General features: G+C 42.0%; 1 protein-coding gene across 1 annotated transcript in view; it reads right to left on the bottom strand.

The window, feature by feature from the left end:
- Positions 1-15,387, bottom strand: part of ANOS1 (anosmin 1) — a 140,279-nt gene that overhangs the window by 106,873 nt on the left and 18,019 nt on the right. Inside the window, exon 2 of the mRNA XM_037377503.1 lies at positions 2,468-2,515. Within this exon, the coding sequence (XP_037233400.1) occupies positions 2,468-2,515 (48 nt within the window). The remainder of the gene's footprint in view (positions 1-2,467; positions 2,516-15,387) is intronic.

Genomic DNA, 15,387 nt, shown 5'->3' with positions numbered 1-15,387 from the left:
GACGGTAGATTAAGACCACATATAACGAAGACATTCTTTATGATGAGGGCAATGAAACACTGGAACAGGTTACCCAGAGAGGTGGCAAGATGCCCCATCCCTGGAAATGTTTCAGGCTGGGTTCAACAGGGCTCTGAGCAACCTGATCTGGCTGAATATGTCCCTGCTTATTGCAAGGGGGCTGGACTAGATGACCTTCAAAGGTCCCTTACAACCCAACCTATTCTATGATTCTAAGTGGATTACATAAAGGAGATTTATTGGTCAAAATAAACAAGAGTGAAACAGACCCTTCACCTGTGTGAGTCACTATATGCATATAGTCAGTGGGTTAATATGCATAAGAAAAAAATACAGTTGTGAAAATTGGTGGATGTTTTCTGCTTTTCTCCTGAACTCATATATTGTTCCAACTTGCAAATAAAATTTCTCCACTGTGTATCAGATGCAAGTACTTCTGCAAACAAGAGATGCTTCTGTGCTTCCAAGTCCCCTCCGCTAACAAAGTAGCTGGATGTTTGCTGTCATCTGAACTTTACCACAAATCACCTCAAAGAGCTGTGTCACTAAACACTACAACCACAAAATAAAGGTGAGAGAACCCTTCAGAAAAAATTTCATCTGAGATATTTAGCAGAGTCACACTCATATAAACCTCCTCCACTGAGGTGCTCAGAAGCAATGAAAGGGATCTGCATTTTTAAAAGGTTAGCTCAATCCCCTGCACTGCTTTGGAAGTTGCAGTTAGGTAACACAATTGTTTGACTTTGCATTGGAAAACACAGAACACCAAAGTTTGCCTGAAACAAAAACATTCTGCTAATGTTCAGCTCTGCTAACAATTTGACGAAGTTTATATTTATTTCTTTTTCTAAACATAACACAGCTACTTTCATAAGGAAAATGTATTACCTTCCTAAGAAAGAATGAAAATATAAGATAGTATGACTGTAAAGTATATGTTATGTAAAACTTAAACAGTTGTTGCATTTTGTATTCCAATATAATATTAATTTGTAGCATTCCTACACTGATTTAAAGAGACATAAAATCTTGAGGTGAACCTTAAATTCACAATACCTTATATACATCTTATGTGGATTCTGTGAACTTGGGCATGCTCTGCTTTAAAAGCTGGACAACCTTTCTTGTATGATTCCTTCTTTGTTAGGCAGATACAAACCACTGGAAAACCCTTCAGATTACATACCATGGCAGCTTTCATAAGTGAATGAAAAAGAAAATTACATGAGGATCACTGCGGTACAAGACTCCCACGCTTTCCTTAAAAGACAATTCCGTTATGATGACACACATTCTCTGCACCTGTTTGGGTTTTTTTAAGAATTACGAGATTTCATTGCAGAAGTGCAACCCTTCCCAGTGTGGCACACCTAACAGGAAATGTTCCACTCTCTTCTTATACTGATGTTGTTAAACTTTGGTTTTACTACTGACAAAAGCGATCAACTTTGTTTTATTTTCCTACAATGGAACAGTCAAGAACAAATTGGTCCATTTCCAATCCCATTAATTTCAACAGAAGCTAAATCAGTACATCAGTAATATCTCACTTTTTAAATGTAGGTAAGAAATTGTCATGTGTTAAAATCAAGGGTTAGCACCAGCATTTACATAGATTACATTATTAAAACAATACAGAGCAATGCTACTTGGATTTAATCCCATTTACAGTACAACCTTCACAGAATAAAACATAAGTATCAAAGTTAAAAAGCTAAATTTATTGTAGAAATACATTTCCAGGAAGATTAGACAAAAATACTACCTTCAGCATTTTCAGGTAAATTTCCAGTGGATGCATCTTTCATGATGTTTACAAACAGTCAGCATCAGTAATTCTACTTTGACCCACCAAAGCTGCCAAATCATTGTTGATTCTACCCAGGCACCATAGAAAGACTCTTGCACAGGAGAATCAGTTGACAATTAGCCCACCTACCCTCTAGTTTTTCAGGATTAAACTGCTAGGATAGGACAGGGCATCAGTAAAGCCACTAGGATTTGTATCAAGTATTTTTTCACAGAAATTCACTGTCAGGCTAAAAATTAAATAACCAAACTGATTGAAATGTTGAATGTTGACATACCTCAGTGCTATTGGAGGAAGATTTTGAAGTGATTGACAGTTTTACTCTCTTATGACCAAAAATACTGAAAGAACGAAATGATACACCAGATTTTAGCCAGTGAAAAGTTTGTTAATAACCACAAAATTATATCGGTTTAACTAAGCTTGATATGTATCCTCAAACATGATGCCTTTGTCCTGAAAGAGTAAATCACTCTGGTTGAATTTTGGATATTTTCTTACAGATTGAGGTTTCTAAATAAAATAGAAACAGATGCTTCCGAAAACAGGCTGAGATGAAAAGCACTTAATCTACAGACAAGAGTCTGAAAGCAATTAGGTAACTTAAATGAGAAGGGGGAAAAAAGGACGTACCTTTGAACACTGTTTATGATTCTGGCACCAAGCAAGTGATCCATTGTTCTGAAAGACAAATACATGAAAATAAGTATTTCTTCAAGACTAGACATGATCACTCTAAGAGGTTTAAACAGAATAGACCACTCAGTTCTGCTTAGAGAATGATGTTGTGTCACAACACTAATACCAATCCTTATTCCAACACCCTTGTGTAAAAACCTCAGACAAGTGTAAAGTGACCAGAGAAAAGTTAGAAAAGCATTTCTTCAGGCAAGGCTGGTAGAAAACTGACTGAAGTCACCTTTTAGCCCATCTTTGTAAACCCTTACTATCTAGATGGGCTAGGAAGCAAACAAAAGGTAATGCTTGTATTTAAGAAGTTCATAGGGATTGGTAGTGATTCATGAATGGAAAGCCCATTAGTCACATTTAAATACTGCACAATACTTAAAATAAATTGTCAAGGAAAGATAATGAACGTCTCTGAAATAAATGGAAAATTTAATTAAATGCAACATGAGTTTACCAAAAGTCAACCATGTCAGTTTTATTTTACAATTTAATAATAAAGTGCATTTCCCAGATCAGGAAACACTATAGCTCTCATTTATCTTGACTGCAGTGAAACAGCCAATACAGTATCCCATGCAAAATAATAATTTAAACTAAAGGAAAAGAGAACATGATGAGACCAGATAGATAAATATGAAACCAGCACAGGGGCAAACGTCAATCTCCTATTCTACTAGAGACGCTTCTGAAAGGTCAATTTTGGAAAAAAAAAACCAGCCCAGGAAAAGAAGTGCATGACTTGCAGGACTGAGATGAAACAAAATACTGATTCACTTTCTCTGTAATGGAAGATAAAAACAGCATCAGGAAGACCTGAGTGACTGTAGACTGAACACAAGAAATGTGACAGAAACTCTGCAAGAGTGCACGTTCATGTACTTAAGCACATGTATGTATTTCTTCCATAACCTATAAGCTCATACTCTGGAAACAGAACAGATGAAGATTCTGGTAAATTTGTTGTTCAGAATCCAACTATAATGGTGAGTCTATAAGGGAGTAAAAGGACATCCTTTCAGAAGAACTAGGCAATATATTGCCACAGGAATGAATAAATGCGATTGTACTATACCTTCCCCTTTGGCATTGACTATAGATTTGGCAACCAGTCTCCAAGGAAGAGCACCAGAATGCAAAGAACTAGCAGTACTGTACTTTTTTCACTTTTTTTTTTTTTTTTTTTTTAAATAAGGGGAGATGCAAATAATGGAATAATATATATACATGTGCTGGTTTGGGCTGGGATAGAGCTAATTTTCTTCATAGTAGTTACTGTGGGGCTATGGTTTGGATTTGTGCTGGAAACAGTGTTCATAATAGAGTTGTCTTGTTATTGCTGAGCTGGGCTTACAGAGTCAAGGCCTTTTCTGCTCCTCACCCCACCAGCGAGCAGGCTGGGGGTGCACAAGAAGTTGGGAGGGGGCACAGCAGGGACAGCTGACCCCAAATGACCAAAGGGATATTCCATACCCTATGACATGCTCAGCATGTAAAGCTGGGGGAAGAAGAAGGAAGTGTGGACGTTCAGAGTTACAGCATTTGTCTTCCCGAGTAACCATCACAACAGGCTTTCCTGGGCATGGCTGAACACCTGCCTGCCCATGGGAAGTGGTGAATGAATTCCTTGCTTTGCTTTGCTTGCATGCCAGCTTTTGCTTTAGCTGTTAAATCATCTTTATCTTGACCCATACTTTTACTCTTCCAATTCTTTCCCCATCCTGATGCAGGGCGAGTGAACAACTGGCTCTTGTGGTGCTTACTTGCCAGCTAAGGTTAAACCATGACAATACATAACTTTTTATATATAGAAAAATCACACAGATAAAGCCAAAATTATTCTCTGGATGTACAAGAACTACAGTTCTGAAGCAGAAATATATACATCAGCATGCATTGCAACCAAGCCAACTTAGACCAGCTTATCAAAGCAGCCATACTCTGTTCTGATCCCAGCAAAGCTTAGAAGCTTGAATACAGTGACTTGCTACAACAACTACAAAGCCCATGCCTTGAAGCTGGATATCTCTTAGGGAATGTTTGAGGAGATCACATTTGTATGAAAACTACATACAAGTATGTAGTCACATCTTCACACAAGCTCCCAGGACACGGCCAGTAGGACAAGGGAAGGGATCATCTCCCTCTACTCTGTTCTAGTGATACCCCACCTAGAGTACGGCATCCAGCTCTGGGGTCCTCAGCACAAGAAAGACCTGGACCTGTTGGGAGTGGGTCCAAGAGAGGGCCACAAAAATTATCAGGGGGCTAAAATACCTCTCATATGAAGAGAAGTGGAGAGTTGGGGCTATTCAGCTGGGAGAAGAGAAGGCTCTGCGGTAGCCTTGTCACAATCTTTCAATCTAAAAAAGGGGGCTTAAAAGAAATATGGAGAGAGACTTTTTAACAAGGCCTCTACTGACAGAAGAAGGGGCAACAGTTTTAAACTGAGAGGCTAGACACAGATTTGACATAAGAGTTTACAATAAGGGTGGTGAGATACTGGAACGTGTTACCCAGAAAAGTGCTGGATGCCCCATAATTGGAAGCATTCATACTCAGGTTGGTCAAGGGCTTTAAGCAACCTGATCTCATGAAAGATGTCCCTTTACAGGGCAGGGGGAGTAGACTAGATAACTGGTAAAGGTCCCTTTCAACTCAACCATTCAGAGATTCTGTGATTCTATGACTCCAAAGATTGTTCAAGTCACACACAGAACGACTGAGACTGGAAGGGACCTCTGGAGATATCTGCTCCAAATCCCCTATGCAAGCAGGGACACCCACAGCCAGTTGCTCAGGACCAGATCCAGACAGCCTCTGATTATCTCCAATGATGGAGACTCCAAAACCTCACTGGGCAACCAGTGATCACTGGTCAGTGATCACTCACCCTCAAAGGGAAAAAAAAAAAAAAAGTTTTTTTTTTTTTTGCTCAAAAGGAAATCTACTGAGTTCCAGTTTGTGCCCACTGCCTCTGGTCCTGTCACTGGGCACCACTGAGAAGAGCCTGGCTCCTCTGCAACCTCCCTTTGCGTATTTATGTACATTAATGAGACCACCCCTCAGCCTTCTCTTCTGAAGGCTGAACAGGCTCAGCTCTCTCAGCCCTTCCTCACAGGAGACATGCTCCAGTACCTTCAACACTTTATTGGCCCTTCACTGGACTCTCTCCAATGTGTTCCTGTCTCTTGTGTACTGAGGAGCCACAGAACTGGACACAGTATCCAGCTGGGGTCCCACCAATGCTGAGGACAGGGGAAAGATGACCTCCCTCAACCTGCTGGCAACACTTTGACTAATGCAGACCCAGGCACCATTAACCAACCTTCTTTGCTGCAGGGGCACCTTGCTGGCTCATGTTTAACTCCAAGTCCACCAAGACACCCAGGACCTTTTCTGACAAGCTGCTTTCCAGATGGGTGCCCCCAGCGTATACTTCTGCATGAGGTTGTTCCTACCCAGGTGCAGACTTTGCACTTCCCCTTGCTGAACTTCGTGAGGTTCCTGGCAGCCCATTTCTCCAGCCTGTCAAGATCCCTCTGGACGGCAGCAAGACCCGCTGGCATATCAGCCTCTCCTCCCTGTTTTGTGTCAGCAGCAAACTTGATGAGGGTACACCCTGCCTCATCAACCAGGCCATTAAGGAAGATGTTAAACAGGACTGGACACACTATTGACCTCTGGAATAAACCATTAGTCACTGGCTTCCAACTTGACTTTGCACTGCTAATCACCACCCTCAGGGCCTGGCCATTCAGACACTTTTCAGTCCACCTCACTGTCTCCTCATCCTGCCCCGTTCATCAACAGATTGTCCGTAAGGATCTTACAGGAGCCAGCGCGCAAAGGCTCACTGGAGTCCGGACAGACAACATCCACAGCTCTCGCCTCCTCTACAAGGCCAGTCACTTCATCACACAAGGTTACTAAGTTGGTCAAGCAAGACTTCCCCTTCGTGTAGCCATGCTGACTACTCCTGATGATTTTCTAGTCCTTAATGCACCTCAAAATTGATTTCTGGATCAGCTGCTCCATCACCTTCCCAGGGATGGAGGCAAGGCTGACCGGTCTGTAGTTCCCTGGGTCCTCCTTCTTTCCCTTCCTGAAGATTCCAGTGACACTTGGCTCCCTCTAGTCTTTGGGCACGTCTCCCAATAGCCATTGTCGATCAAAGATCAGAGCAGCGTCCCAATGACACCGACCAGCTCCCTCAGCACTTGGGGGTGCATCTCATCAGCGCCCATGGACTTACTCATGTCTAGTTTGCTTACGTATTCCCTGACCTCATCCTCTTCCAACAAGGGGACATCTGCCCTCCTCCAACCCTTCCCGCTGCTCTCTGCGACCCGGCATTCCTGACAGCTAGTCACGCTAATAACGGCTGAGCAAAGGCGGCATTCAGTACCTCAGCCTTCTCCATGTCTGATGTAAACAGGTGCCCTGTCTCGGTAAGCAACGGGCCCACATTTTCCCTTGTCTTCTTTTTGCCTCCCTTGTACTTATAGAAGCCCCTCTTTTTGTCCCTCATGTCCCTGGCCAGATTCAATTCCATTTGGACTTCAGCTGTCCTAGCTTCATCCCTGGATGCTCAGACAGCGTTTCTGTGCTCCTCCCAGTTTACTGGTCCCTGCTTCCACCCAGCGTATGCTTTCTTTCTGGGTCTGACTATTGCTAGAAGCAATTTGTTCATCCATGCAGGCCTCCCGGCATTTTTGCCTGACTTCCTATTCCTTGGCATGGACTCCTCTTGAGCTTGGAGGTGGTGATCCCTGAATATTAACCAGCTTTCTTGGGCCCTCCTTCCCTCCAAGGCCTTAGCCCACGGGACTCTTTCAAGCAAGTCTTTGAAGTAGCCAAAGTATGCTCTCCGAATATTGCTCCAAAAATCTTTCCAGATGTCACAGGACTTGGTCCTAACACAAAAATATAGCCAAAGGAACCAGAATCCCTTTTCTTTAAGATGCTGTACACCAAAAGGATCAGAAAGCCCAGCAAGTAAAAAGACACAATCAGTACGGATTTTGACTCTTGTTCCCATCAAATAGTCTGTGGAAACTACAGCATTCATACCGTAAGGAACATAAATCTGCTTTTAACATAAACAAAAATTATTCTAGCAATATCAATAACTAAGTGCACTCTTCTATGCACTGATGGATGAGCTGAATGAAAAAAAAAAAAAAAAAACAAAAAAAAAAAAACGAAACACTACCACCACAGATCTACTCCAAGATTAGGAGAAACAAATTTTTGGTTAGATTAGTTATCTGAGGACATGTCCTTTTTGGTACTTAAGAGACGAGCACAGCTCACTAAAATGGTTCTGTAAAAATGCCAATGGCAAGTCACTTCCAAGGACAATTTAGAATCACCTTCCAAGTTTTTCTTAAGCTTCTTTTAGCAGGAAAGACAAAACCGCGGAGGAAAAGGTAATTAGTCTACGAACTTGGGTGTTTTAGCCACACAAGATAAATCCCTGCTGCCTTCATTTTGAGCATTAAGCATTCTGAATCTGATACAATGAAAAGGTGAGTTACACAGACTTGGACCAGACGTATTTGGAAGTTCAGGAACTGAAACTAAAGCATTGAATTTGAATGTTTTGTACTTTAAGAAACAAACTAATGCAAATTATACCTATGCCTTTACCTCATCTTTTAATTTGAACTTCAGAAACTTTAATATATACAATTTCTTTTCATATGAGATGTAATGCTAAAACTTTCTATTCCTATATTGCCTAAGGAGCTCTGGGGATGTTAAATCTAAAAATATATCCATTCCTTTCCACTTGCAAGCTTACTTAGGAGCAATTTTTAAAAAATTTTAGTTCACACTAATTTCAATATTTTATGAAAACTTGTCTTATCTTCCCAGCATATTACAATTAATCGTTATTTCATTTTATATTACGATTTTTATCTGCCATTACTGTAGAATTTATCTAAAACTCGGATTTTCTAGCATAAGAATAGCTTACTATGAGCACCATGTCAGGTCTAACCCCTTCAAAAAGAGAAAGATGTAAATAGGAAAAATAAAACTTCGGAACAGCTGTAAATAACATGTGCTATTGGCAATACTTTAGTATTACCCTCAATGCTGTATGAGGATTTATTAGTTCCATTTACAGACCTAGCCAGCAGTAATGTTAAAACAATATTTTATGTGTTATTTTCAATTTATCCCCTCTTTCTTCTTCATATAAAATGTGACAGAGGTAGCTGATTGCAATAACAGATTAGCAGCAGCTTGCCACTTTGTTTCACTTATGCTGCTGCTTTCCACTGAACTAGAGAAAGCACTCCTGCTTTTGAATTATACCTGTTAGTTGAGACATTAATGCCATAAATGTCCAGATGTGTGGCTCCCCTACTTTGTAAGTTCAGTATCTACAACTGTTTTCATTTTTCTACTGAAAACCATTACCACTTGAATTAAAAAGTATGTTCAGCAAAACATAAAAAGTACTGTTCAGCAACTTCAGATTTGTACAAACTAACATGATGTGAATAATCTTTTGTTGTTAAAAGATGAAAGAACAAGATCTACAGGCTTCCTCCGAACAACAGGGTATCAGAGGAAGCAGGAATGCTAAATCAAATGCTCTCCACCACTCTGCATTTTAGCAAATGGTTAATCTAAGTTACACAAATGTAGAGCTGTGATTTTTTTCTGCTTTTAATCTAGTATACCTGGCTGAAACCGTAATTCCAAACTATCAGAAATCTGTGTTTAATCTGTTGCTTTTTACATGCTCCCAGATTACGTCTTCCAATTCCTTCACATCTGTTTTTCTTCAAACCCAGTCCTAACCTGATCTACGTCAATGACAATTCTGACTTAGTCTGTATTGGTGGCTTAACGTGCTGTGCAGAAATACCCTTGAGGAAGAGTTAAATACCACTGTTTCCATCCATCTATAAGCCTTCCACCACTGCACCTTCAGGGCAACCTTAAAGTATCTTAATCTGTATATTGAAGAGGAGAAGAAACTGTCCTCAATGGGGCAAACTCCAAATAGTCTATCTTCTCAGCACTGACACATCACATGAAAGATGTCAGGCATATGAAACTAAAACGGTCTCCAGCAACACATCATAGATGGAGACAACAGGAACTCAGGCCACCACCTGAGCTTCACACACTTTCTGCCTACAGTTTCCTTTCCAGCAGACTAACAGAATCAGACTTTCAAAGACCAGGACTGTTTGACGTGTACAAGGCAAGAGTTTACAAAAGCAAAGATGGGAGGGGGGCTGTAAAAAAAAAAACAAAATCATCAGACAAGCATTACAAGATTTAACATTCAAATTTTTCATGAAAATACAAGCCACAAGTATTTTCAATGAAAGTGATAAACTGGCATCTCTGATCAGTCTTACTAGACTTCCCTTCAGCAAGTATATCCGAACACTTGCTTTCCTCTGGTAAAACACACAAATATCCTTGGGTCTAAAGAGTTAAGACAGAAACATCTGTGTTCTGTGCCCCATTACACCTTGCAATAAGAAAAGTTGTGCAGCATCTCCTGTAAGGAAAAAATGCATGCAGAGAGGCAATGAAGAATCAATCTTCACCTACAGTGTGCCCCAGGGAAAAAAAATTAATAACCTTCACAAGCAGGTAAAAACTGGCTTTTCACTGGAGTAATAGCAAAAACAAACAAACAATAAAACAAAACAAGCAAAAAAATAATCTCCTCCATTTGCATCTCTGTCCATATAGTTAAGTTTGGAGATAGAGCCCATCTTTTGAAATGGCAGAGATCAGCTGTGCAAAATGAACTAGCCGCTTAATGTGCTATGAGAGTAGCTGTATACCTATTACCAGGTTTGGAAGTTGTTTCTCCCCTGCCCAATCTTCAATTCACATTTGAGTGAAACCGCTCTCTCTCAAAAGTAGCCTCTCCTGATGACTTCACTGATTCTTTAAAAATGACAAAAAAGCATAGAAATAAGCCCTTCAAATAACATACCAACTGATGTGAAACAAAGCACTTGAGTAAAAAAATCAACAGCTGCTGCAATGATGACTTTAAAGAGACAGGTTCCCAACATTTTCCTTAACCTTTCAACAATCTCAACAGCATGAAATTATATGTAATGGTAAAATATAATTTATACCGTGCCTGACATACACTTCTGGGCTGCATGCTCACTAAGACACAAATTAATACACAGATTTATCCATATCCTGGGGGCTATGCACCCCCAGGCCCAACTGTAAAGTGTGGAATTAAGGTGCTGAATGGAATCAACAAATTCAAGCTAGGCTTTCCAGTTCCCGAATACCGAAGTATGCACCTAGGAATTAATTTCAGAAAAGTCTGCACACTTAGTGGGGAGAAATACCAAACTCAGCAGATAGGAAATGCCAAAGAAAAATGTATTTCTCAAAGCCTTTCTCTTGAGATTAAACACAAACTTGTAGGAGATGTATGATCAGGGGAACCACAGTCCCACCTCTACTGGGCTCTGATATTTAGTTATCCTTTTGCATATAAATAACCAGAACTCATTTGACTTTCAAAATACAGCAAAGGAATGAAGAGAGGATACCCCTTTATATAACAGCTTGAACACTTGCCACCAAAGTCTTTCCTTCACCAAGCTAGAGCAAATTTAAGCCCATATGCACTTTGAAATGACTCTTAGCAACAAGCTAGAGTGAAGACTAAAAGCTGACCAGTGAAACTGAACCACTCTGTAAATATGAACAGTAGATATACTGCATTAGAAATTAAACGAGCAACATCATAAAGGCCAATGAGAAGCTCCACCTTTGGGAAACAAGACTGCTCCTTCAATAGCAATTTATGCAAACATATTCTTAGCATCTTCACTTCTACATGCTTGTCCGATATATAGCAAGTCTGAAGACCATCCACTGGAGAAGCCATGGATAGAAAAGGATCAACACAAGATGAAACCAACCATAAAATACAACAGAAACCCAGAAATACTCTGGTTCCTTGGCTTCCATCTAGGGAAGACAGGAAGGATATACAAAAAACTGCAATGCGTATATTTTGCTCCTTCTATAAAGCTTCTTATTTCATTGTAAATTATGTCTTAAGGAAATAATTAATTCCTTAGTAAGGGATTTCTTTTGCTTTGTAAAGGTTCTAATAAGGAATGAAATTAAATAAAACAAGCATCAACAAATCATAAATTGAATGTTACTGAGCTTCTGATACTTAGATAACAAGAATGGTGTTTGCATGTACAGCAGCAGTTTCCATTACAAACATTCAAATGGGATACTTCATCCCATCCTGATAGAAAATGATTAGACTTTGGTTAGTTATGCTTTCAGCACCTCTAAGCTGTATTAAACCATCTGACCTAATTACTACTAGGAAGTTCCAGTTAATATAAAACAATGTCACATACTGCAGAAAAATGGAAGTCTGCCCAGTAGGTTCCCCTGGATTCCGAGTCTTCCCAATTACTGGCGCCTGGATACAAGCCCCCAGGAACACAGACCCCACTCCAGGTGCTGGTACGGCCCACCTCACACACACTGACAGAGCATACTGGGACTCCAGTAGCCAACTCCTGTGGTTTTGGGGGTTACTTTGGCCCCCAGTAGTCTTGCTCTCAGAGACACACTGTGACACAGCCAGAGCTGGTCAAGATTCCCCTGATCCTGCAGTAGCCAAACTGTTGTCCTCCTGCCCCTGGAGGCACACACTCACACCCAGCTCTCAGGACACGTCACCTACCCACAGACCTGTCCAGCTGGCTCTTCAGTAGCGCTCACACACTTGTGCACACTCAGTCCAGCCACTAGCACCACAGATACACTGGCCCCTGTGACCCACAGTCCCATCCAAGGGCTGGCATTTGGTTTCACTTGCTCCGGTGCCTCCAGCCACCAGCTCTCAGCACACAGACCCTTCAGCCCAAGGTCCCAATCCAGCCACAGGCACCCAGATCTTTGCTTGCTCCAGCCACTGGTACCATGGACACACAGGCCTCCACCCCAGGGTCTGACTTGTTGCCAGCACTCAAGCCCCCATACACACACATAGAACAGACACCCTTCAGCCAGGAAAAGGAGTTAGAAGTGTAATTTAGTAAGATAGGACAGACTGTGCTGGTCAGGAGCAAGGCATGGCCAGACAAGCATGTCACCTATTTACATACATCCAGCCCTTTTTATCCCCTCAGCCCTTTACTTCCCCATAATCAATCCTGTGCAGTCCCAAAATGCTCTTCCCCTGCACCCCATAATGTGTCCCATACCCCAGGCAGTGTCTCCTCTCGGTCTAGAAGGCGATCTGGCTTTGATTCAACTGGATGGGTCCCACGGCTGGACAGTGGGGCCGAAGCTCCTGCAACAGGCTGCCCCTCCCCAAGCCCTTAACCTGGGCCCCGTCTGCCTTCGGGACCCTGCTCCCCTGGCCTTGTGGGGATGGGCCCCCGATGGCTCCTGTGGTGGGCCTGGGAGCAGCCGGCGGGGTGTGATTTGGCACCCCCCACTTGCCACCGCCTCTCTGAGCTCTTCACGGGTGTGCAGACGAGATTTTATCGCACAACCTAAAAGTTCATACCTAAGTATTTTATAGCAGTCATCGAGAACCAAACTAAATTCCAGATAGTCCAATGTCATGTAACCAAGAGTGGCAAAAAAATGGTTACTGAAGCAAAAATGTAAGGACTGGATGAGCAACTAAAGGGTCACTCAGTATTTTTGGTCTTTCTTGCTACTCTTCTCCAATTTTCCTACTTCTACTATATCTTTTTGAGATGGAAGGACAGCAACAGCATGCAATGTTCAGAGTGGATCACACCAATATGGCTACATGCCATGCTCACTTTATTAAACAAACAGGTTATATTTATAACTTAACCCAACCGCTCACACGACTTTACACACAGATGATTGGATAAATGTTTCTGGTCACGCAGGTGTCCATGTCGCTGACTGGTGAGCATGCTGCAGGCGCCTGATCAGAGTGTGCTGATGAGAGTGTGTTGATTTCGCAGTTCCCGGGACTTGCTCTGCACCTGGCTTCTTGTTTGTGCATAGCTTGTCTTCTTTCTCACACTGCTTGTTTCAAGGACAATTTAAAGTTGCTCTGCAGCTTCAACTAACAGGCCTGGGTTGTCCAACCCAGACAATGGTAACATATGTCCTTGGTCCTTTAAAAATCCCTCTACATTTGACCACCCCCTCGGTAAAGAAATGCTTCCTGATGTCCAGTCTAAACCTCCCCAGCTCAGCTATGAACCATTCCCACATGTCCTGTCACTGGATCCCAGGGAGAAGAGCTCAGCACCTCCCTCTCCACTTCCCCTCCTCAGGAAGCTGTAGAGAGCAACGAGGTCACTCTTCATCCTCCTTCTCTCCAAACTGGACAAGCCCAAAGTCCTCAGCCGCTCCTCATAGGACATTCCTCCCAGCCCTTCCACCAGCTGTGTTGTCCTCCTCTGGACGCATTCAAGGACATTCACATCCTTCTTAAATTGCAGGCCCCAGAACTGCACATCATGTTCAAGGTGAAGCCACACCAACGCTGATACAGGATACTCACTTCTTTTGAGTAGCTGGTTATACTGTGTTTGATGCCCCCCAGGATGCAGGTTGCCCTCTTGGCTACCGGGGCCACTGCTGACTCCTATTGATCCTGCTGTCGACCAGCACCTCCAGATCCCTTTCCGTAGGGCAGCTCTCCAGCTACTCTTCTCCCAATTAATACTTGTGTCTGGTGTTACTCCTTCCTAGGTGCAGAATCTTGCTTTTGGTCTTGTTAAATTTCATCCCACTAATCATTTCCCAATGCTCTAATCTATCTAGAACCTCTGCAAGGCCTCTTGTCCCTCAGGAGGGTCAGCAGCACCTCCCAGTTTGATATCATCAGCAAACCTGCTAATGGTGCATTTGACCTGCTAATGATGCACTCAACTCCTGCATCCAGATTGTCGATAAATACACTGAACAGAAAAGGCCCAAGAATTAAACCCTGAGGAACACTGCTGGTGAGTGGTCACCAGCCAGATGTAGCCCCATTCACTAGAACCCTTGCAGCCCTGCCCTTCAGGCAGTTCTTCACCTCGTGCACCATGAACTCACTCATGTCACCATTGCCCCTGGCTGACCATGACCCTGGCTCATCACTTGCCGTGCCCAAGGCTGTTGATGACCCTATTACCAGCACTCAGCTCTGCCCACTCTGTGTAGGCCCTTTGGGGCCGCTCCCCTCAGAGAGTCCACAACCTGCAATGATGTCACCCTCAGCCCCTGGCTCCCCATCCCCTAGGAGCAGCCAGCAGGAGACTGTGCTTTGGGGTCTATAATAACTCCTTCATTTTATCCTGACTTATAAGAAATGTCCTTAGACTTTGCTGTAGTTAACAAATGCACAAAGTAAAATTTCAACAACAAAATCAAATAAAGATTACCCAAATCAGGTAAAGAAACAAAACATATAAAACCTACCAAAACAAACAAAAGAAAATACTACATAGGATTCTAATGTGAGAAAAGGTAAGAGAACAAACAGTACTTAACAGATTAGTCACATTGTTTACTATATTACCATCAAATACTTGCAAAACTTTATGATTAATGTGTTACATGTATGTAGAAATACAGCATTAAGGTTAACTGTGTAAGTTTTTATGTATTTCCTCTGGCATCTTACAAGTACATATAACTCTTTTAATTTAAAAAAATGAATTAACTTACCAACAGTATTCTGAAAAGGAAACCAAAGGCAAGAACATATACTGGAACATACACATAGAGTTCTGTTACTCTAACAAGCCACATGATCCCTCACAGCTGAATCAAATGTACATCTCCCTTAGCAGAGGCCATTTTTATACCACAGATATTTAAATGGTGGAAAAGCA

The sequence above is a fragment of the Falco rusticolus genome, chromosome 2 (genome assembly GCF_015220075.1).
Source record: "Falco rusticolus isolate bFalRus1 chromosome 2, bFalRus1.pri, whole genome shotgun sequence".
In the NCBI taxonomy this organism is placed as follows: Eukaryota; Metazoa; Chordata; class Aves; order Falconiformes; family Falconidae; genus Falco; species Falco rusticolus.
This window is presented reverse-complemented; position numbering and strand designations above follow the sequence as displayed.